The sequence below is a fragment of the Crassostrea angulata genome, chromosome 7 (genome assembly GCF_025612915.1).
Source record: "Crassostrea angulata isolate pt1a10 chromosome 7, ASM2561291v2, whole genome shotgun sequence".
Lineage (NCBI taxonomy): Eukaryota > Metazoa > Mollusca > Bivalvia > Ostreida > Ostreidae > Magallana > Magallana angulata.
The window spans coordinates 38,769,503-38,794,965 of record NC_069117.1 but is presented as its reverse complement, the minus strand read 5'-3'; the positions used below and the strand labels follow the sequence as shown (position 1 = coordinate 38,794,965).

Sequence of the window (25,463 nt, the reverse complement as noted above, 5' to 3'; positions counted from 1 at the left end):
GTTAAGGCACCAGCATACATTTGTCTAAGTTAATTATAATTTACATTTTATTATTTAAAACTTCATATACTTTAAAAATTATAAAAGAAGTATAATCTGCATCTTATGCATACTTTGTTACTTTTTTAAATATCATATTATTTTGTCATATCATATTATTTTCTATATTTAATTTTCTAATTGCAAACGGTAAAGACTTTCATTTACTTTGTGTATGACATGAATTAAATTGTTAAAACAACACCCCCACCGTATCATGCTCCCTTTCTAGATAGGTGCTAATTAGGAGAAGATAATGAAGAGATCCTCCAGTAATACAATGAAGGTTTCACACCTCACTTTGGAAGTAAACCATGAAGAGAAAAATATTATGTATAAATCAGTTGCCAAATAAGCTTACTGGACAATTTTATGACATTCAATAAAAAAAAAAATACAATAATTTGTTTTCTTTTCTTGAAATATCAATAATGAAATACTTCCCCTTATATAACATTTGTTCGTTTCTTTGTGATGATAGTATGATTTGATCACGGTATAACTGATTTAAAGCACGGACACATAATCATGCTGGATGATACTATCATTGATAGCGTGTGCATGCAAGTTTATAGCATAATGTTTTCGTGATTAAAGTTTTTCAAGAATTTGTATATAAAGTAAACAACGCCATGTTTGCGTAACGATTGTTAGTTTACTACAAATTAAAGTAAATTGCATTTATTAGCTCAAAAGTGCTTAAAAGCCATGTTCTTTCAACTATCAGTTATTATTATAAACAACAGGTGCCTAAACATCTTGGGGCCTAAACATCTTGGGGACTAAACATCTTACCTGAGGCCTAAAAGTGTTGGGGCCTAAACATGTTGGGGCCTAAACGTCTGCAATTCATCATCAGGCACAAAGCATCGGGGAGGAGCCAGCCCCCCCCCCCCCCCTCCCCCCACCGCACTTTTTCTCGCAGCAAACATAACTGTTCATATATTTACCTTAAAAAATTGGAGTCGTAGGTATACTACCCTCCTTGGCAAGCTCAAGTTTTGGAGTGTGCCATGCTTCAATTTTGTTCTTTTATTTCGGCTTCAACTGTCCCCCGCCAAGTGACTTTGTGCTCTCTCCCAAGAGAGCTGTTTTATGATGCTGTTTGAGTATCTTCTAAGTACGTGTACATGTACATGACCAAGCCAATTCCAACATCTTCTGAAGACGAATGTGGCCATGTCCCCCTGCTGACACCAGAGGCGAATTCAGCGCTCGCTAGCGCTCACCAAAATTTGTGTTGCAGGTGTATGGAATTTTGGCGAGCTCTCGCGAGCGCTCGCTCTGTTGAAGATGCATGCCTTTCCAGAAAAGGTCCTGATTTGAGCTGGTATCCGCCCAAAAGAGTCTTAAGATCCTTCTCATGGACTTTGTATGGAAAGTTGACAGTTTGCTCAGATCACTCTCTGTCATTCTCTGATCCGTACAAAAGCATGAAAAGGATCTAGGTCGAATGCAACTTTTGTATAGTTTTAGTTTTCTTCTATTGGTGTACTGACTGGATTTCCAAACATTTTTACCAGTGGTTTTTTTTTTAAGAAAAAAATTGATTTTAACCTATTACTTTAATAAAAAAAAGTTTTTACATCATCCATTTTCTTAAAATCACAAAAGAGATAGTGAGAAAAATTGTTTAGAACTTGTAAAAAAAAAAAATAATGAAAAAATAATTGTTTGATAATAGCACCAGCTAGGTTTTCTTGACGTATAGCATGCATGTACAATGTACGTGTAAGTACAATCTATATGCTGGTACAATCACAGGCGCCTGGCGTTTAAAATATTTTTTAAATAAGAAAACTATATCCCTTGTTCATGTACTATAAATTAATCCTCTGTACTATAATAATATTATAATACAGGGGATGATTTTATCATAAAAAAAATTACACTTAAGAAATCAGCAATTTGAGCGATGAAATTCTGAATTTTCTCCAAATATTCATTTTTATAAATTTTAAATAAATTTATTTAAATCAACAGCTAGTTCAGTTCAATTTATTTCATTAACACCGTTCCATCATGAAGTATAATTATATGGTTGACAATCATTCATTGGCGGATCCAGAGGGGGGTTCCGGGGGTCGGAACCCCCCTTTCTCCGGGACTAATGATTTATTTTTGAAAACTTGTAATGTCTTTTTAAAGGTAATTGTCCCCATTAATAATATAAAAAGTGAAACTATCTCAAATAAATGCTTTTAAAATTGCTTATTTAAAGAATTTTTTACAACGTACCGTAATTTACATGTACATGTAATTCTTGATGAAAAAACCCCAACGATTTTTTTTTATCGAAAAAGGTAATCCTTTTTACTCATCAACATCCGGTGTTTACATCGATTCATGAGTAAACATGTGGACAATTTAACAAAAATTACTTGAGCAGTTTCGCTGAAAACACACATTTATAATAACATCTACAATGTATTTTCTGCTTTACTTCTTTAAAAAATGGACTATAGTTCATACAGTTTTGAACTGATTGGCCATCGAGTAAAACGACGTTCAAGTACGAGTACGCGCATTCGTTTTACTTTAAACAGTTGCTTTAAAATGTATTGTTTAGTTAATTAACTTAATTATAATAGAAAAGTTTTACTTCGTTTCATACGAAAACATCGACCCGCTTATGCAAGTTATGCTATTTTTCTGGAATGCTAGCTATGCCGTACCTTCATACCCACATGAAACACAAAAGAAAGCCCTTTTTAAAGCGCTAAGCATAGCTCAGCGCTTTATTGTCGTTAGACTTCTATTTCCGGTGCAAGGAATAACTGCCCTCTATGAGCAGAAATATACATCATTTAAACTGGTAAGAGGTATAGGGAACCAGTTATCTGGGTGACGGAAATGGCCTAGTAGATACGATTGGTTTGCGGGGCTTACGTACATCAGCACGGGATGCTACGCAGTGATGAAAAAATATAGTGCGTATTCAGAAGCTAAAATATAGAAAAATATAATCGATTCTTTGCAAGAAAATGTCAAAAACTGTGATAAATTACTGTTCAAAAGGTATAATTCGTGATTTTAACATATCTTTTTTCAGGCAAGTATCCATATACAAGTCGTGTTCAGCTTTAATTCACATCATTTTAGAAAGTAACATATATTTAAAGAAATCTGGCCTTCGATACTTTAAATTGATATTTATTAAACATAAACCAAAATTTCAATAAGGCTCATTTCCGCCTACGCTTGCACACAGTAAATTTTCTTAGAACCAAGCTAGGTTAGCGCTTTTCAGTACTTTCAGTACTTTGATTTGTTTTGTTTCCAAGAATCGGAAATAATGTTACAAAATTCCGTGTAAGGGGTTTATATATAAACCATTATGAAAATGCACAACTTTTCAAAACTTTTCTGAAAAAGATCGCATCTGTACTAGTGCCGGATGATGTGGCGCATCCATTATACAGAGGTCACATCAAGTTCCCTGGGACGACTATTGCTTGTACAGTAGTATTACATATGTTCCATCTATTCAGCAGATAAACTATCCCCATTTTTGTCATATCCTATCATTTAGACCTTTATTTAAGATGGCAATCGATAGAAATTGAAATCAATAAATAGTTCAGAATTTAAGCATCAAAGACATAAAAAATTTTACCAAACATTCTTTTTTATAATAGCTTATCGTAATAAGTCTGAATTATTTCTTGTTTCTTAGTGTTTCGTTCTATTAAGCATAGCATAGACGCACATTCTCATTGCTGGAGACTTGGTTTTTGAGGCTAGATATTTTCCTTACCTAAACCAAAACGTTTAATAATGCAGTGCACTCTGATATTAAAATAGATATGATATAGATATTGACGAGATAAATGTTTATTATATTTACGCACGGAAAACGTTCGAAAGGGCTTGTTTATTGACAAATAATGAATTTTGCACGCATTAATTTTCATCAATTGGAAACCCCCCCCCCCCCCTTTTCAAAATTCCTGGATCCGCCTCTGTCATTGATGTTAGAGATTAAAGAAAAAATGTACAAATATTCAAGGAAAGTACAAATTAACTATCAGATCTATGTTAGATTTTAAAATATGAATTGTACAAGCTATAAAAACTATTGTTTAGTGAAGAAAAAAAATCAATAAATCTTACATTTATAAATAGAGCTCTTCTTTTAAAGGAGATCAATACAGCCCTCCTTAGTAAAAATATACAGAGTTCCGGTTTCTCCATAAACCATATACTGGTATGATGGAGTACATGTACAACCTTGTAAATTAGATATGTGTTTAAAAAAGTTTAAGATGAATAAGTTCTATATAAACATGTAAGTACTAGTTGTACATTTTCATAACCCCATATTTTACATCCATAAACTAAGACATGTACACTTGTACTATAACATTACAATTTTATCGAAAAGGCCTATAGTCTGTCCCAAGATATTTATGCAGCACATTTGGGCGATTTTTAATAAAAATACACTTACCTTGAAAGAAGTGCAATTGAAATAGTTGAAAGGGATATTTTCCAAGATAATTTCATTGACACATTATCATCTTTCACTCGGAAAAATTCACAGGAACGAAAACAGATTCCTTACGGAGATTTATAATGGGGAATGTTTACATCTTTTCTCTATTCGGAATACACTCGGAATACATCGCGCAATATTTCAACGTTATCATCCGGGCTTGCTGCAATACAAAATCTCCGTAGACATCACATTTTTTAGCATTGTATTGAAACCTGATAAGCTAAGAGGGGCGTTTTGACTGAGAAATCTTGGAAATTTTTTATACTTTTGAATGAACATCGTTTGAATCCTGAGGTATTTATAAATATCAAGCAATTAAGCCAAATGTGAATCCAAAATATCTTAGGACAGAGTATAGCTGACAATCGACTGGTAAATAAAATTGCTAAAGACCTCATACATTTTGAACATGCTCAGATTAATTTTGGTAACCTTATAAATAGAACCTGAGCGTGAAAAAATCATTTCTGATCCTATTCTCTTTTGAGAAGTGGACAGGCATAGCCTACATCCACTTCTCTTCGCAAGCCCTCATATTTTGATTCTGGAAAACGTGTAAATGTCAGAACCAAAGACGGTTTACACTTCGACCCATGTTTCGACTCCAGTTTCCCTGAATTTTCGTAACAGACCCATTATTTCTACATTTTAAACATAAATGCATCCATATATTACAAACAAAACACCACTAACCCGCTGTCAAATCATTTTCTCAACTTCTACATTCCGGTTTTAAATTATGAGATCATTCGCTTTAGGTGGTTTAAAAAGTAGAAAATTTAGAGTCGGAAAAAACGGAAAATAGTGCTCCGATTGTAGACTTTAGATTAAAGGTATTTTTCTTAAAATTCACAGAGCTATATAGAACGGTTTTACATTTAAGACAAATTAACAAAATGCATACAATAAAATAAGTAACTTTGTCACAAAAACACTCTTTATTTTAATCTTTCTTGTATGCTATATTAATCAATGTTCGTTTTATTGTTAAAAACAGATGTAGACAAATTTTGTCACCATAAGAGATGGTTAAAAAGGGAAGACATACCACTTTGTAATTATTTGGCTCAGTATTTGTTTATACATTGTAAGATTAAATTGATTCAGTTACGTTTTCGACATTATTGTCTTAAATAGGTTTCCAATTTTATCCGAAATATAAACATTTAATCTGCGCTGACCTAGATAAACAATGTGATACACACAATTTAAACCCGGGATGTAGAAGTTGCGAAAATGATTTGACAGCGGGTTAGTGGTGATTTTTTTGTGATATATGTATGCAATAATGTTTAAAATGTAGAAATAGTAGGTCTGTTACGAAAATTCAGGGAAACTGGAGTCGAAACATGAGTCGAAACGTAAACCGTCTTTGGTTCTGACATTTACACGTTTTCCAGAATCAAAATATGAGGGCTTGCGAAGAGAAGTGGATGTAGGCTATGCCTGTCCACTTCTCAAAAGAGAATATTCTGATCCCTGAGCGTGAAAAAATCATTTCAGGGATCTGATTTTTTAAATACATTTTCTGTATCTCCGTTTTAAAAAAAAAAATCCTTTTTTTCACCGGGCGTTTATAAAATACCAATATTTTTGTTTTATTAATATCAATATTTAGCTTTTATTGCTCACCGTATGAATAACATTCACTCAGAGCATTTTGTAAATCTTCAGCTGTTTCAGTAAGAATTACAGTATTATCAGTATAAAAACAGTTACAGAGTTTGAGATATAAAAATAGTCCATTTTCTAGTGACACTTTGTAAACCAGTTATGTGTTTATTCATCAAAAAATATTCCAAACCATTAATGTATACAGATAATAACAATGGAGACACATTTACAGCTTAAAAATTCAAGGGTACATCATTCATAATAGTCTTTGATTAGACTTCCATAAACTGTTAACATATTTCTAAGATAATCAAATCATTTCTCATTTATTTCACTTTTAAATAATTTATTCCAAAGACCATTTTCCCAAACTATATCGAATGCCTTTCCTAAGTCACCAACTACACACAAGTGTTTATTCTTCACACTTTACAAGTTTATGCGACAAAAAATGTAAACTAAATTTTATAATCTAAAGTTGATTTTTTTCCTACTACCTGTTTGACTAGTTTAATATAAATGATCGATATCTGAAGCCATAATATTTTAATCAACAACAAGTACGGGTATTTTACACGTACTGTCTGGCAGTGCATGTTCGGTTATGAGCTAGTATTCAGATGTACAATTTGATTTGACATGCATGCATGTTTGAAATTTTCCTGGAGCTATGACCAGGTTCAGGCTATCAAATTTCAATGTTATTTTTTGGCAGGTGAATTTCTGGAGAGAGAAGATCAAAAACGCGTTCGTTTTTCTGTTTAGTTCTACAATTGTATAATGTAACTTCAATATAAGTATGCCACAAAATTATCGATTCCTCGATTTCCGCATTCGTTAGGCGTTCGTTTTTTCTTAGCGGAATTGCAACGGTCCCCAGCTTTACACAACCAGGGTCATCAATGTACGTTGGGTTTCTCTGATTTGATACAAAAACGCCACACTCAAGCTCATTTTCGCCTTTTGCAAGTGGTTTAAAATATTGGGACTTTTTTAAACCTGGTGTGATTGGATCTTCTTTAGTAAATATTTTTAAGAACACGTCTCGACATCTTTCTTCTCCGTTCACCATTATCTTTCTATCAATAGAATGTTTGGATTTGTCAAATTTTGGGCAAATGTGAAACCCGTAAGTAAATCTTGCAACTACATGTAGGTCTTTGCTGTGACCAAAGTACACCGCCCCTTTCAAGACTGCAAGGCTTGCTTCGTCTGGAAACACTAATTGTTTAGTGTCTCCAAAACGGCGCTTGAGTCGCTCTCGCACTAACTCGCATTCTGAAAAGCCCCCAACGAACAAGATTGAGTTAACATCTGAATCCAGTTCATCTCTAAACATTTTTGACAAGTGATCGACGAGTTTATGTATATTTGGACAAAAGAAATTTTCAAAAATTTCAATGGGCAAATTTAGCTTCCCTCCTTCACAAGATATACCTGCATCGCAATATTTTGATTCTCTTAAACACGTTTCCATTATTTCACGATGATTTCCCTTTATTTTCCTATGATATTTTGCTATATCTGTTAATGCTATTGGAATACTTAAACGGATCTTACTGGATTTCATGGAACATGCAATCTTTTTTACTTCAAAGTTTTGCCAAAATTCATAATATTCTATGATATCCTCTGGATCCCTTTCGAATGTTTCAAGCACACTGCTTCCAAAGATTTCCTCCAAGAACTGCCTATAAACTCTATCAACATTGTTTCCACCCCATTCTCTGCCAAAGGACAGCACAATCTTTGCTAGGGTCTTGTTTTCTTGCAATTGGTGTACTGTAATGTCAGCAGTACCGCCTAAATAAACAGAATCAAATACTGTTCTTACCCATTAATACTGGCCACAGATTTTTTTTTAAATGCGTTCAAAGAGCTGAAGCTTCAAAGCATCAAAATGTGCCTTAAAATTTTCACAAAAATCAAGTTTAATGATTCATGCAGGTGATGAATGTAGCGATCATTGCAGAAAAAATTTACATAGATTTTTCTCCACAAAGTTTCTGGCACACTATTTTTTTTGCAGAAGCTAACTAAATAACATGTTAATATAGCTGTTCCATGTATGTTTCATGTTCTTGACTAAGAGCGCAAATAATGGCTTTATAGCAACGATACACAAATGGTTGTAGAGAGGACATCAATGAACCCCTTCATATTTTTTCAGATTTTTAAATCTGCGCAGTTCGACAGCTGTTCTGAGTAATTAAACAGGCATTGTCCTGTTCTTGTATGCATACTTTTCAAACAAAATAACATGTAGGACTTCATATTTATTGCTTTTATATCTTTTGGCAACATTTTTGGCCAGTTTTGGCTAGAAAAAAAGCCAGTTCAAGAAATGTTTACATCCTTATTACATTCTTATCCTCAAATGTACAAGATTGGCTGCACATCCCCCTTAAGTGTTTAATTGATTAAACATATATTGATTTAAATATCATGAAGTGATTGCAGTTGCTATCTTAAACTATTTACAGTGGGACTGACACAGTGAGAAAAGAATTTTACGTTATTTAAAAAATTATTCCATGTCGTGAGTATAAGAAATAAACATTCATAGAGAGTGTGTCTTATTAAAGACATTTATTGAAGAATTCAGGTTTCAATGAGTGGCCGCTGGCGCATGATATATGCCATACTGTATCTTTTATACACCGTCATTTTTCAAAAGTTCATTTCTTAATATGGTATATAAAATATGTAAAAATTGTGTAAACTCTTTCTGTGCATAATTATAATAGACAAGCATTCTGGGTGTAGATGTTTTACCAATACAACTTGTTTTTAGCTCACCCAAATGAAGAAATATGTGCAGAAAAAAATTGAAGATCTTTTAAAACAAGATGTACTCTTCTACAAGTAAACTGTCAAGATGATTCTTACTTGATACAATGAAATTCATGTTATCAACTTGTTGCTCAGGCGAGCAAAATGGCTCTTGAGTCTCCTCTTGTTTTATTACTAATCGGTTTGTCTTTTGAAAACTCGTTAACCAAATTTTCTTCAGACCTATTAAGCACACATAACGACAATTGGGTTCCGGTATTGGTAAAGCATTTACACACAGAATGCTTGTCTATTATAATTATGCACAGAAAGTCCAAATATTGCCGTGCCTTAATTGAAATGTATGGAGCATTGTGTATTTATTTACGTGAAAATCGAACATGCGTATTTTAACTTGGACTTTAAACCAAGTCATGTTAGAATGAAATATGATTTAAAGGATATTGGTATTTATTAAATGTGATATTGAGATAGTGTTATATTCTCCCTCACTACGTTCGTCCGAATATAAAACAATAAAGTGCTAAATGAATAAAACCAACAAGTACTACATAGGTACGCTGCTCGCTAGCGTTATTTTATTTATACACAAAAACACATATTAAACAACCATCTGTTAGCCAAAAATCAACACTTTCCATGTCATCTGCAGCCATTTTAACTACTACTACTAGCGAGCGAGCTTAGAGTGCCACGCCACCGCATGGTCCTACTATTTATATTACCTGACCACGTGACCCGAAACCCCATTCGAGTACGTATGATAACCCATCACGCACATAATTTTAATTAAATCTATACAGATGATTAAAAATATACCTTAAAAATATATACGCTATAATTTACGTCAATTTTGAATGACAGTGAAAACGCATGTGTTTGTCTACTTATAAAAGTTATCCTTAATCTGTAAATTACAATGGTGAATTCCATTTCGTTACAAAGATATAGATTTTTAATTGTTTATTTTCCTGCCAGGAAAATATACCTTTTCATGAATATTGATGAAGGAAGAGCGAAACCGACCTCATTACGCATGCTTAACAGTTGTTAATTTGAAATACATACATGTATAATGAGTAAAATACGTTTGTCATTCACGATACCCTTACTTCGGCATTAACACTTATATGATCTACAAATAGCACATAGGGGAAACACACAGGTCTACGTCATTTTTTTAAAGGACGTATTCATATCTACTCACAGGCTTGTATTTTTTCTTTTGTTTGTACTCGTATATCGGACAAATTTATGCTTTACTGAAAATATCCTTTCCTTTGTGAAACTATCACAATTATGAAGATGTTGACCCTTCAGCAGTTTTGGTATGATAGACTAAATTTAGCTCTCAATATCACGTGATAGATTGATATTCACGAGGAGGCATTACTTTCCTGGCAGGAAAATAAATATTTTTTATTGTTTAATATTTGATATATTTGTTACGTGATCGAATTGAGCATTATTATTAACAGCATTGAGGTAACTTTTATAAGTAATCAAACATACATTTTCCCCTTTATTCAAAATTGACGCAAATTATAGCGTATATATAGTACAGGTTACTGTACAAGGTAACCGTGTTTTTGTCTCTTCTATAAATATCAATGCGTCTAAAACTATGCCCATACAGTTTTAGAAACATAGCTAATATCTGCTATTCAAGACAACAACTTTGTTTGAGAGAAAATTCTAGGAAATTTATCTTGTGACGGAAAATGTGAAGGTGTCAAAAATATTGTGCAATTTAAAATGAAAAAAAATCGATTGTGTGAATCTTGCGCGAATTCATTGTGATTAACGACGTACATGTAGCTCTAACCCTATCATAATTACTAGACTAGTGGCGTCGGAAGCAAATTGAAATTGAGGATGGCGGGCAGCTAGACCTTATCAAAAATCTTGACAAAAAAAAAAAAAAAAAAAAAGGCCCAGGGGCCACATCGCTCACCTGTGCAACAATTGCCTTAATTATGATCAAATTAGCATTACAGTAACAAAATATCTTGACAACTAAGTACAGTAGATCTTGCTAAAAAAATTGAAAATCTGCCAATTTGTATCCACCTCTTTTTTGGTAAATACCGAGCCCCTTTTGTTATTGTACATGTACCTGCAAGAAGATTTGTCTCTATTCCTATGTACCCCCCCCCCCCACTTTTCTCTAGGGAATCATGGTTTCATCAAACTTAAATCTGCATAACCTGTGCTTTCACACTAACTACTGAGTTTTGGACCGAAAACTTTCCCAGAATATTTTTTAAAATTTTCTCTATCTATTCCTATGTAAAAATTCAAATCGCCTGCCCTACCACCAGGGACTGTGATTTTGCAAACTTGAATTTACACTACCCAAGTGCCCCTACACAAGTTTAAGCTTTTCTGGCCAAAAAGTCTTTAAAAAGAAGATTTTTAAAGATTTTCTCTATATATCTATGTAAAAATTAATCTCCCATTGTGGCCTCATCCTACCCCTGTACTATTATTTAAACAAACTTGAATCCATACCATCTGGGGATGCTTCCACTCAAATTTGGGCTTTCCTGGCTTAATAGTTTTGAGAAGAAGATCTTTAAAGATTTTCTCTATCTATAAAAATTTAACCCCCATTGTGGCTCCGCCCTACCCCCAAGGACCATGATTTGAACAAACTTGAATCTACATTATCTGAGGATGGTTACACGCCAATTTGAGTTTTCCTGGCCTAATAGTTTTTGAGAAGGAAGATTTTTAAAGATTTTCTCTATATATTCCTGCATAAAAATCTATCCCCCAATTGTGGCCCCTCCCTAGCCCTGGGTACCATGATTTGAACAAACTTGAATCTACACTATCTGAATATGCTTCCACTCAAATTTGAGCTTTCCTGGCCTAATAGTTTTTGAGAAGAAGATTTTTAAAGATTTTCTCTATATATTCCTATGTAAAACTTGATTCCCCCATTGTGGCCCCACCCTATCCCCGGGGACCATGATTTGAACAAACTGATATCTACACTATCTGAGGATGTTTCCACCTAAATTTGAGCTTTCCTAGCCTATAAGTTTTTGAGAAGAAGATTTTTGAAGATTTTCTTTATATACCGTATTCCTATTTAAAACTTGATCCCCCCATTGTGGCCCCTCACTACCCCCAGAGACTATGTTTGAATAAACTTGAATCTACACTACCTTAGGATGCTTCCATTTTGATTTGAGCTTTCCTGGCCTAATAGTTTTTGAAAAGAAGAATTTAAAAGATTTGAACAAATTTGAATCTACACTATCTGAGGAATCTTCCACTCAAATTTGAGCTTTCCTGGCCTAAAAGTTTTTGAGTAGATTTTTTAAGATTTTCTCTATATATTCCTATGTAAAACTTGACCCCCCTCTTGTGGCCCCACCCTACCCCCGGGGACCATGATTCGAACAAACTTGAATCTACACTACCTGAGGATGCCTCCACACAAGTTTCAGCTTTTCAGGCCGAATAGTTTTTGAGAAGAAGATTTTTGAAAAATACCAACAAATTTTCAATAATTCTCAATTAACTCCCCTTTAAAGAGGGCGTTGCCCTTCGTTTGAACAAACTTGAATCCCCTTCACCTAGTGGTGCTTTGTGCCAAATTTGATTGAAATCCGCCTAGCGGTTCTTGAGAAGAAGATGAAAATGTGAAAAGTTTACAACAACGACGAAGGCAACGACGCCTACGACAGACAACGGACAAATTGTGATCAGAAAAGCTCACTTGAGCCTTTGGCTCAGGTGAGCTAAAAAGAAAATATTATGGGTAGAACTAATATTTTGAACCTGTGGATAAAAAGTAACACAGCTAAACTCGATATGTGATATTTGCTGTGTTTGATGAAAAGGTACAGTAAGATCTGTTTCATAAAGCCCTTGTTTCAAACTTTATCGGTAGGACATCATTAGGAAGCTATAAAGGTAACAAGCATGCAGAAAAAAATATACTATAGTAACCCGAATAAGCTGGTTATGTATTTTTTTTTCTGCAAATGTAGCTCCTGTACCTTCATACCCACATGAATCACAGGGAGCATTTTACTGTTTAAATAATATGTACCTCCGAGATCCACCATCATATATTTCTCGCCAGGCCCTCTGGTGAAGCTTTTTATAGTGTTGTCTTTTTGGGTTTCATCTAGATGCATCAAGTGGCAGTAAATGGATGCTGCTTCTGGCTCTGAAGCTATCTCAAGCTGATCGCCTGGTATTCCAGCCTTAATGTTAAATCAAAAATTGCAAATCAGAACTCTGTCTGATATTCTTGATAAAGCAAATCTCTCAATTTATGATGTGTAAAAAACAAGTGATTGTAACCATAGTAAATCAGACTTTTTTATAATGACAAAACTTCCACACTTTTATGTTGAAGTTTTTATTGCTCTAAACAAATGTTAAAAAAGGTCAGACGACATGTTCCTCAATTTTAGATAACTTTTTCAGGAATTTGTAAATGGTTTACTACTACTTTGACAAGCTTTCTTGCAAAAAATTAGAGTATGCAATTTCCTATATAATCTTCTTGTGAAAACACACTTGAATTTCTATGCTGATATAAAAATAAATACTAGTACATCGGTGCGTCTTTTTACCCCAATGAACCCCAATGAACCCCAATGATACCCCAATGAACCCCAATGATACCCCAATGAACCCCAATGTTACCCCAATGATACCCAAATACACCTAATGATACCCCTATGATACCAAATGATATCCCAATGAAAATTTGCAGAACTTGCGCCGGGTCACTGGTCCAAGGCACGTTGAACAACCAAACTAGGGATGATCTAATCATGCCGTAGACTGAAAACTTTTCACATCAATAAACTCTATCCTTATTTAGATTTTTGTGAAATTTCAAGGGTTAATCATTGTTCCTAAACGAATAAGAGAAAATGTCTCAATAATTACTGAAAAACTCTCGTATATGGGTCCGCACGTATACAAAGCACTAAAAATGGCTAGCGACACGAAAAATTGAAATTGTGAAAATTCGCGTTGTTAGCCATTATCAGTGCTCTATATATTCAATTTACTGGCTTAGTATCTATAGATATCATTAGATCCGACACGTTAAAGGTGCGTTGTGATATCAATATTGGGGATATGTTTTGTATAATTTAATAAATGTATACAATGTACTTTGATAATAATAGGCATTTGATAATAACTAGAGGTACTGCGAGCAAGCTCACAAAGGAAAATATTAAAACTGAAGTCTTTCTCTAATGGAAAAGAATCGATATGTCCCTTTTTCTTAAAGCCATTCACGCTATAATTTGCGTCAATTTTGAATAAAGGGGATAATGTATGTGTTTGATTACTAACAAAAGTTACCTTTATGCTGTTAATTATAATGCTCAATTCGATCACGTAACAAATATATCAAATATTAAACAATAAAAAATATTTATTTGCCTGCCAGGAAAGTAATACAATGTATTTCAAAGTTCATTGGGGTATCATTGGGGTTCATTGGGGTATCATTGGGGTATCATTGGGGTTCATTGGGGTATCATTGGGGTTCATTGGGGTTCATTGGGGTATCATTGGGGTTCATTGGGGTAAAAAGACGCACCCCTAGTACATCTACAGCACAGCGAAATTCACTATATTAGAACAATTTCTCCGCCGGGGCGGGCTTTGAACTCACGACCTCTAGAACCTATACGCTTCTGGCAGTTAGCAGCCACGGTTCTAACCACTTGACCATCTAGACATATGACATATAACCATAACCAAGTAAATTTTGATCATTTTCAAAGTAATTATAAAATTAATATTTTTTATTGGAACTCTTTATTACGAGGAGTTACAAAAAAGATTCTCGAGGAGCGTGTCGTCTGACCTTATCCTCTTAAACAGGCATTATTTATTTTATCATACTGAATGTCTTAATTTTAAAGAAAACTTAACTGCTTTTTATATGAATGACGCGAATTCTATGGCGAACCGTACGCGCATAATTTACGCGCATCTAACAATTCGTTGTGTTTCCCGTTGCCTAGTGTGTTGCTAACGCTGAGGGCAATAGAACGGATTATCAACTGCGTCTAAACCAATCAGATTTCAGTATTTAACATGATAGTATAATAATAAAAACAATTGCCCGAGGCGTTATAAATTTTCACAATTACATGTATACTATTAATTTACAACTTACCTTTATGGCAGCCTCACGCATAAACATTTTGGCTGTGTCATCCCATATCGCTGGAACGGTTAGAACAAAAGCTATGTCATTAACGTCTAAACCATACGGTTCGCATACATGTCTATCTAATATATGTTGTAAAAGATGATCCTTTAAATATCGTATACTGTGCGCGAAAACTTCCATTGCCATCAACTCCCGTCCATTTTCGTCTGTGCACTTTGTCTCTCTATGAACTCTCTGCAAAAGGGCACTAGAATTACCTTTATTAATGAATAGATGTACGCGGGCTGTGTGATATGTTATGTGTATATTACATAGCACAGCAAATTAACGCTTTGCACGATTTCGTGGATGATATTACTCTTGAAAATGTTACAGGTCTATAGGCGGCGGAAATGGTAAAAAAAAAAAAAGACATTCATGCAAAACGAATAACTAAAATATGCTAAGATACGAAACAGGCAAACTAAAAACAAAATCATCAGACTCTTTTGCAATTCAACAGACACCGATGCAAAACAAACGATCACCGATGCAAAACCAACAGTCGTATACCGAACAGCTGAATAACGCTAGATGGCGTGCGAAAAGGTATCAAGAGAAATCGTACTCTGGAGAAAACGTAACCCAGGGAAAACATTCCCATAAATGAGATAGCGTTTTCACCGAGAGATAACGTATCTTGGAGATATCGCAATAAGAAATGAAATGATTATAAAAAATATTCTAATCCAATAAGATTATTAAATTGAATTATTCAATAAACATTTGTATCATTTTTGCTTCTCTCATTGTATGCATAAATAATTATACAATAAAGACACGTAGGTTAAAATTGTTAACCATTTAGTCAAATGCTTCGAGATATCATACAATACACATACATATCCAACAATCCTCGTATGATAGTGTAGCGGCTTAGGTCAATATTTCAGCAAGATATTTCACTTGTGGAGACAAGCACCAAATTTTGCATGAGGCTTCCTTGAACATTACTTGATCAAAAAATATCGTTGGCCATTCAAGTTTTGGTCATTTTCAAGATGGCCGCCTCTTATTTCAAAATGGCGTCTTTTTTCATAATGGTTTCATGATATTTTAAATATTTCTGGGTAATGTTTTTATTTTCTGTGAAATTATGAAGAAGAATTCGTTGTATGATATAATTTGATGTTCATTTCATATATGAACACTCTGCGCATGCGTTTAAAAACATGCTGCAGCTCATTTTTGAATTTACGTGATCTAATCGTCTAAGCAGTTGCACTGCAAAGAGCAGTGCAAAATAATTCGGACTTGAAACATTTGCATTCCCCAGAACAACTAATATTACATCAACATTTCAGTAGTTTTTGACATGAAGCTGCAATTGATGGTCAGGATGTCCCGTGTGAAACCAATAAACCGCAATCTTATGCCAACCCTATCTGGAAGGGGATGCTGTGGTTTTTTTACTTACATAGTAACTGACCCAATGTATGTTTAGCTTGCAATACAGATCTCTTAATGTATGCTCTACAAGAGCAGCTCTTGAGGGATCGAGGGATGCCATTGTATGGAAGCTGCTTACGAGCAAAGAGGCCAAGGTGCGTGTCATTTACTCTATTGAAAGTGCTAGACCGAACGTAAATGATGACTACAAATTCTTCTAGTTTATTAATTATATGTTCTGTCACACTGTCACAAGGAGAACCTAAGATAGTTTCTGTCGTAATAGTTGCAGATACGATTTGGTCTGCTTAAATCCAGATGGTCTTGTTTTGTTCTCGTTACACCGAAGAAAAGTGTTCCAAGAGTTTGGCGGTCTAGTGTTTCTAGTTATCTTCCGTCTAGATCTTATGCCTCGTTTTCTTCTAGTTTCACCTTTATGACTATCATCTTTGTAAACATCCGAAGACAATATATACTCTTCGATGGCCTTGCGCAAGCGAAGTGATGTGAGTTAGGATAATGTCATTGGCATAGTTATCAAAGGTTTGACATTGTTCGGTTGTTTTGAATTGACTAATGATGGGCCGTCAAAAACAAGTGAGGGAACTGTCGGTACACTGTTTGGCAATACTTGACTAGCTTCCAAAATAGACATCGACTGAGATTTCACACAAGTATACAAAAAAAATTTTGAGAAAGCGAGGGGGGAATTTCTACTGGATTGTTCAAGCACAGCCAATGCACAAGCCCATGAGCAGAACAGTGCAATTGTAAAAAGTGATGATGGTGCGATATTGCTAACTGTCAAAGAATCTAGAGGGTAGGTAACTGGAAACACTAGACTTGGAACTCTTTTCTACGGTGTATCGAGAAAAAACTGAAGTATTGGGTTTTTAGCAAACAAAATCGTATCTGCAACTATAACGACAAAAACTACTATAGTTGTAACAAAGGCAAAAATGTTGTCAGTAACAGAGCTATAGATACAGACTTTGTATCATCTTGAAACCATGAAGAAGCTGACACTTGTATGTTCCTACGTACAAAACATGCAGCCTTGGGTAGTATCAATTCAAGTTCGGATACAGATTGTTGTTGTTATTGGTGTGGGTGCTTTTAAGGATTTGAAAGTTGATGAGCTATATGGGTGAAAGGGCAGGAATTTGCAATCGATACCAATTCATGATAATGTTTGATCAGTGGGTCCAAGATCAAAAGCACTTTAATTCTTTCATGCATTCATGGATTATGATACAGAGTCCGTATTTGATGGGACATGTAAAATGACAGCATAGCAGGCTGAAATGTGTTTGAGAGCGTTGCAGAGGTGTTCGGATTCTTAAGTTCTCCTTGTGACAGTGTGACAGTATATTCGCGTCGGTTGACAATGGTTTTCTCGGGGTGTCAATATCAACTGTCATCCTCCCAAACAGGCACAATTTATTTTATTATACTGAATGTCTTAATTTTAGAGATTTTTTACTGATTTTATATAGAAACGACGTGAATTCCACGCCGCCGAACCGTCTGCGGATAATTAACGCGCATGTAACAATTCGTTGTGTTTTACCCGTTGCTAAGTGTGTTGCTAACGCTGGGGGTAATAAAACAGATTATCAAATGCGTCTAAACCAATCAGATTTCAGTATTTAACATGAAAGTATAATAAAACATATAATCAATTTGTACACATCATGTACGTTCGGTCCAGCACTGCCAATAAAGTAAATGACACGCGCCTTGATCTCTTGTCGCGTAAGCAGCGTCCGTACAATGGCATCCCTCGATCCCTCAGAAGCTGCTCTTGTAGAGCATATTAAGATATCTGTATTGCAAGCTAAACATACATTGGGTCAGTCACTATATAAGTGACAAAACTCGCCATCCCCTTCCAGATGGGATTGGGATAAAGATTACGGTTTTCGGATTTAACACTGGACATCCTTACCACCAATGGCGGCTTCATGTTAAGAACTACTGAAGTGTTGATGTTATATTAGTTGTTCTGGGGAATGCAAATGTTTTAAGTCCAAATTATTTTGCACTGCTCTTTGCAGTGCAACTGCTTCTAGACGATTAGATCACGTACATTCAAAAATGAGCTGCAGCATGTTTTTAAACGCATGCGCAGAGTGATCACATATGAAATGAACATCAAACTATATCATACAACGAATTCCTCTTCATAATTTCACAGAAAATAAAAACATTACCCAGAAATATTCAAAATATCATGAAACCATTATGAAAAAAGACGCCATTTTGAAATAAGAGGCGGTCAATTTGAAAATGACCAAAACTTGAATGGCCAACGATATTTTTTGATCAATTAATGTTCAAGAAACCTTCATGCAAAATTTGGTGCTTGTCTCCACAAGTGAAATATTTCATCCACTATCCGCTACACTATAAATAGATTATCTATATGCATAAAATTTTCACAAAATCAACAGGAAAGATCTAGAACTGTGCATGATCTTGTTTCATTACCTCTATTGATATATATATCACAGCCAATCATACACTGGGTTGACATATGTGTGTGTGTGTGTGAGAGAGAGAGAGAGAGAGAGAGAGAGAGAGAGAATTTGGGACAGTATCGCGGAATTCAGTACTATAGCTTAAAATAAGGAAATTACAATAGGCTTAATCAATATAATACCACCACAATAGACGATACAAACCTTCGTGAAACTTATTATTAACGTCATTTTAAATTGATGGAAAAAGTAGTATTCTTTGTACGATCGACCTTCATCTCCGCCATCTGCAGCAATATATCCGTATGCTCTCTCGGCTTCATATCCAAAAGAGTTAAACGATTTGTCTGGATTTAACAGAAGAGCTGTTGGGGTCTTATGGGTCATCAGCTGACCTCCTTCCCATTTGTTCATGAAAACCTTTGTCCAGTCTGATTTGTAAGAATATGCATATCCTGAATATGTTTTTCCAATATCTATTGCTGCTACAAACAGCCGGGAAGAAGTAGATTTCCTTTTTACAGACATTGTCAATACACTTTTGTTTCACGTGTAAAATAAGGTCACCTCTTTCTGGCAGCACTTGAAATTGTTCTAGCACTATCCTTATTGTCCTTAATGAACCACCGTTTATCTATATATCATCGATCAAAGATTCAAAGATTCTATATACAGGTAAATGTAAAGTTATGTCCTCTTGTATTGGTGTAAAAATATTAGTTCCTCGTTTCCTATCTTTTCGTACAGTGGTACCTTTATAGGACCAATTTCTTTCAAAATACACGAGATACAGGTAATATGTCATAGTATGTCATGCAAACGACATATATTATCTCATGCGCGTAAGAAAATATATAAAAAAATTTCCGGTATCTTTGGGAAAAAACCATGTGTCCTATATGTACCATCGTATATGTATGTGTTCAATCATATGTCCTTTTCCGACCAACAGTCAACATAAATGCAAACAAGCAAACAAAAGTTTCTAATCATTAATGAGATTAATTTAATTCACAAATTAAATGGATATATCATTGGCTTTTTAAATAGAAACGAGAGGCCACATGCCTTTAAGTTAACAGTCACCTTAGTACCATAGACCATACAACGGTCCAGTCGAGGAGTCTCATATATGCATGTAATTATGCTTCACTCTTAAAAAAGTAAAAAAAATCTAAAATAAGATAATAATCTCACCCCTTTCTCCTACCTGAACTCTTGCAACAAGGACTATGAAATCGAAAATTTTAATGAGAAACTTTATGATATAAGAGTGCATGACCGGATATTGAAAAGGTGCAAGACTTTAAAATTGGAAAAAACAATCCATAATTTGTTTACTATCAAGATTGATTTTATGTTTTCGTTCATGAAATGTCTTGAAAGGATATTAATACTATTAAAATTTTATGAATTCAAATGCTCTTTGCTAACAGAAAGTAAGAAAACTGGTATATACTCGTGCATGTCTTTTCAAACCCCCACCTCAGGGTCCAAACAAATTTTTCCTCCAGGACATTTGAATGAAATAACTACAGGGGCCATATCGCACATCTGAGCAATAATAGCCAATTTAATCAGCAATTACAGTATAAAATTCAAATTATCATGACAAATCAGTATAGCAGATCTTGCACAAAAGGTTTAAAAAAATATTCGGGCTTAATTGGTCACAGGATTTGGTCACACCCGACTGTGTTTAATCACACTAATACTTGAAGAATGATTTCTTATTCCTAAAATAAATTCACATCGAACACGCTTATCTATATGGGTGTCACGTGACACGCGTTGTACAGCATTGTAACATTATGAAAGGTTAATCGAGTTCACACAAGGTAAACAACATCAGTTTAATGGGGAAGGCTAACTCGACTTTTGGATTTTTTTTATTGTTACAATGTACCTATGAGAGCATTTAGGAACATTTTTCTCCTTTCAGATATATGTAAAGATTTTGACAAGAAACACTGATCAGCTAAATGAAAAAAATGCACATGTTCCTAATTGCGCCAATGTATTCTAAATACTTTCAAATGTGGGGCAGATTAAATGTAAACAGTGTACCCCAACCCTAAATATTTCATGTGATTGTTTTATCTCGGATAACAAAATATTTAAGGTTACATTTATCAAATATTAAGTACATGAAAATTAACAAATATTCCGACATTTATTTTCTTTTAGTCAGTTAACTGTGGCCGTATTTCACATCATCTTTCACAGTTTTAAAGTTCAGTCAGTTTCTATTCAGTGTCAGTAGAAGAAAAGTGCTATTAAAACATTACATGCAACACTATATACATGTACATGTATGACCATTTTAGCCCCACCCTGGTCAAAACTACCATGTCTGAAGTGCAATTTTCCCCCTGCCCCTACGGCCCCTGTGGGGCAAGAATCATGAAATTAACAACTAATGTTCCTCTTATCTCATTATCTCAAAGATGCAAGATACTACACTTGAAAAAAATTGTCAATTGTTAACGCACACACACGTTGCTGCACGACGACAGATGACGACGGACGGACGGAAATCAACAGCACTAACACGGGTGATCTAAAGAGGTAAGCATTGAATACTGCAATAGATTCTAACCATTCCTTAAACATAATTGATTTAAATGTTTTATGCAGTCACATGTGCATGTCTTAAAGACATTCATTTTGATGGCAATGAATTCATTATAAAAGAAATAAAAGAAAAGATCAATGGGCCATATCGCTTACCTGAGCAACAGTAACCATAATAAAAACAGCTTTTTATGGAGTGATACAAATTTTCTGGATATAAACAGAATATATCCTGAATAAAAATGGGATTCAAAATTTTCTTCATATATATTGATGTTCCACCAAGGCCCTTTGTAACACAATGATTTCATAGTCACATCACATATTGAACACTGCAGCTCTCAGGAAGGTCTTGAACAAATGTTCATATAGCTATCAAGAGGTCCATGGGCCACATCGCTCACAACAGTTCCTTGTAACATTCTATTTTGTAGCTTACATGTTATTTCTTTTTTAAACTTTGAATCCCTTTCTGGGACCCAAGTATTGGTCCGGGGTTTATGGTTGGCTTTAACATTCTAGAATCTACAATAATATTGTCAGTATATATATATATATATATATATATATATATATATATATATATATATATATATATATATATATGCATCTTTGTAAAATTCATGTTAATCAACAACAAGAGGCCCATGGGCCACATCGCTCACCTGAACAACAGTTCCTTGTAACATTAAATTTGGTATCATATGCTATTTCTATTTTAAACTTTGAAAAACTTTCTGGGGGCCCAGTATTGGTCCAGGGTTTATGGTTAGCTTTAACAATTTACAATATACACTATTTTAGGATCCTTGCATAGTAATCTCATAAACTGTACCAATGTAGGTCTCGAGAAGATTTTAAAATGTTTTCCCTATATATTTCTGTTAAATTTTGAACCCCTCTTGGGGCCCCAGTATTAGTCCGGTGGTCGCAGCTTTATTAAGTTAGAACTATTTAGAATTTACATAACTAATTTTCAGGATGCTTGCATAGTATTCTCACAAACTGAAGCATTGTAGTTCTCCAGAAGAAGATTTAAACAATTTCCCTATATATTTCTATGCCAAACTTTGAACACCTTTTGAGCCCCAGTATTAGATCGAGGGTCAAGGCTTTCACAATTTTTTAAACATTTTCTCTCTCTCTCTCTCTCTCTCTCTCTCTCTCTCTCTCTCTCTCTCTCTCTCTCTATATATATATATATATATATATCTATGTTAAACTTTGAACCCCTCTTGTCGTCCCAGTATTAGTCCTGGGTCACGATTTTAACAATTAAGAATCAACGATAACTAAGGATGTATGCATAGAATCTTCACTATATATACAAGATTTGGTGCAAATATTGGCATTTCTGGTGCAGAGGTTCTTGAGAAATTTTTTTTACATTTTTCCTACGTATTTTTGTTTAAAATTGAACCCCGCCTAGGGCCCCAGTTTTGATCAGGGGGTCACGATTTTTACAATTTGGAATTTTCACTATATATACAAGATTTGGTGTATATATTGGCATTTCTGGTGCAGTGGTTTTTGAGAAGAAAATTTTTAAAGACACACACCCTATATTTATATTCATTGTTTCGCAATGATACCCCTTTTAAAAAGGGTTTAGCTCTTTATTTTAACAATTTAGAATCCCCTTCCCATTAGCTTAAGGATGCCTTGTATCAAGTTTGGTTAAATTTGGCCAGTTTAGGAGAAAAAGTAAACATTGGTAATCATAGATTACAAAGCTCACCGAGACGGGGCATCACCTTAATGAGACCACCATTATCATATTATATGAAAATCCTAGTTAATGATCTCGGATATTCATGGATACTGTGTGGTGGTTTGACAAATTGTAAAGATTGTAAATTGTAAAATATTATATTGCATTCTATGGTACCATACACTATTGTTTCATATGATATATCATACGATTCAATATAAGACTGTAATAAATAATGAAACAATATGAAATTGTTACATTTGACATTGTTTTAAGATATGAAATTGTTTCATAAAATATAATATGGTATTGTATCTTGTTATATATTATTATATTATCACATAATACAATATTATAATATAATAAAGTATAACATGATACAATATCATATAATATATCACAATATTGTAACAAATGATATAATATTGTATGACAGATACTATAATATGAATTATGATATTGTATCATATGATATTGCTTTGTGTTAAATTACAATTATGTATCATAAATGATACATTATATATTGAATGATACAATATGATATGATGCAACAATGTATCTTATCATATAATACTATATCATATCATACAATATTATGTCATAAATTTTTATATTATATAATACAATTTCATATCATTTGATACAATATTATATTTTAAATTAGGTATCATTTGTTACAATTTTATGTAATACAATAATACTTTTCAATACAATATTATAGTATATTATATTATACAATATCATCTCATACAATATAATATATAATACAATATTGTATCATATGACGCTGACGTCGACACCTACAATGGGGGTATAGCATAAGCTCCCCACAACTTTAACTCAGTGAGCTTAAAAATGTGAAAAGTTTACAGACGGACAGATAGGTGAGCTAAAAAGCTAGAACTGGTATATAGTTAGTTGTATCCAGCAGGGATCTTTCTCATCATTGCCAATAAAAGAAGACTTTCAAAACCATATGGAAAATCATGTCTAAGCCGATCATAATACATGTACTATTTCAATATAATACCAGTGTGCCAGATATCATATTCTGGAACGAAAGAGATTTGATTGATTATGGAATGATGCATCAAAAAACATGTCAGTACCATTTCTTTGTCTATTATGAAGTATGGTACATGCACACATTATTCTGAATTTTTTTAAGTTATATCTTATGCTGCAAACGCTATAGAACATCTTTACATCAGGAACTACTGTACAACAGTACAACAACAAGAGGCCCAGGGGCCACATCGCTCACCTGAGCAACAATTGCCTTAATTCTGATCAAATTAGCATTACAGTATCAAAATATATTGACAACTGAGTACAGTAGATCTTGCTAAAAAAAATTGAAAATCTGCCAATTTTTATCAACCTCTTATTTTTTGGTAAATACCAAGCCCCTTTTGTTGTTGTACCTGTAAGAAGATTTTTCTCTATTCCTATATACCCCCCCCCCCCCCATTTCATGGCCCCATTTTTCTCTAGGGAATCATGGTTTCATCAGACTTAAATCTGCATAACCTTTGCTTTCACACTAAGTACTGAGTTTTGAACTGAACACTTTCCCAGAATAGTTTTAAAGATTTTCTCTTTATATTCCTATGTAAAAATTCAAACCGCCATCACGGTCCCGCCCTACCACTAATGACTGTGATTTTGCAAACTTGAATTTACACTACCCAAGGATGCCTCTACACATGTTTAAACCCTTTCTGGCCAAAAATTCTTTAAAAAGAAGATTTTTAAAGATTTTCTCTATATATTCCTAAGTAAAAATTCATCCCCCATTGTGGTCTCACCCTACCCCTGGACTATTATTTAAACAAACTTGAATCTATATGATCTGGGGATGCTTCCACTCAAATATGGCCTTTCCAGGCCTAATAGTTTTGAGTAGAAGACTTTTAAAGATTTTCTCTATCTATAAAAATTCATCCCCCATTGTGACCCGCCCTACCCCCAGGGACCATGATTTGAACAAACTTGAATCTACACTTCCTAAGGATGGTTACATGCCAATTTGAGATTTCTTGGCCAAATATTTTTGAGAAGAAGATTTTTAAAAGATTTCCTCTATATATTCCTATATAAAACTTGATCCCCCAATTGTGGCCCCACCCTACCCCCGGGGACCATGATTTGAACAAC

At 34.2% G+C, this 25,463-nt stretch overlaps 1 protein-coding gene across 1 annotated transcript; it reads right to left on the bottom strand.

Annotated features, from left to right (window-relative positions):
• Nucleotides 1-5,993: 5,993 nt before the first annotated feature.
• Nucleotides 5,994-19,549, bottom strand: LOC128156692 (heat shock 70 kDa protein 12A-like). Its single transcript, XM_052818925.1, has 4 exons — nucleotides 19,226-19,549; nucleotides 15,117-15,347; nucleotides 13,011-13,167; nucleotides 5,994-7,954 (listed from the first exon to the last, which is right to left on the bottom strand). The coding sequence occupies exons 1-4, from the start codon at nucleotides 19,547-19,549 to the stop codon at nucleotides 6,840-6,842; spliced, it is 1,827 nt and encodes a 608-aa protein (XP_052674885.1). The 3' UTR covers nucleotides 5,994-6,839.
• Nucleotides 19,550-25,463: the final 5,914 nt, after the last annotated feature.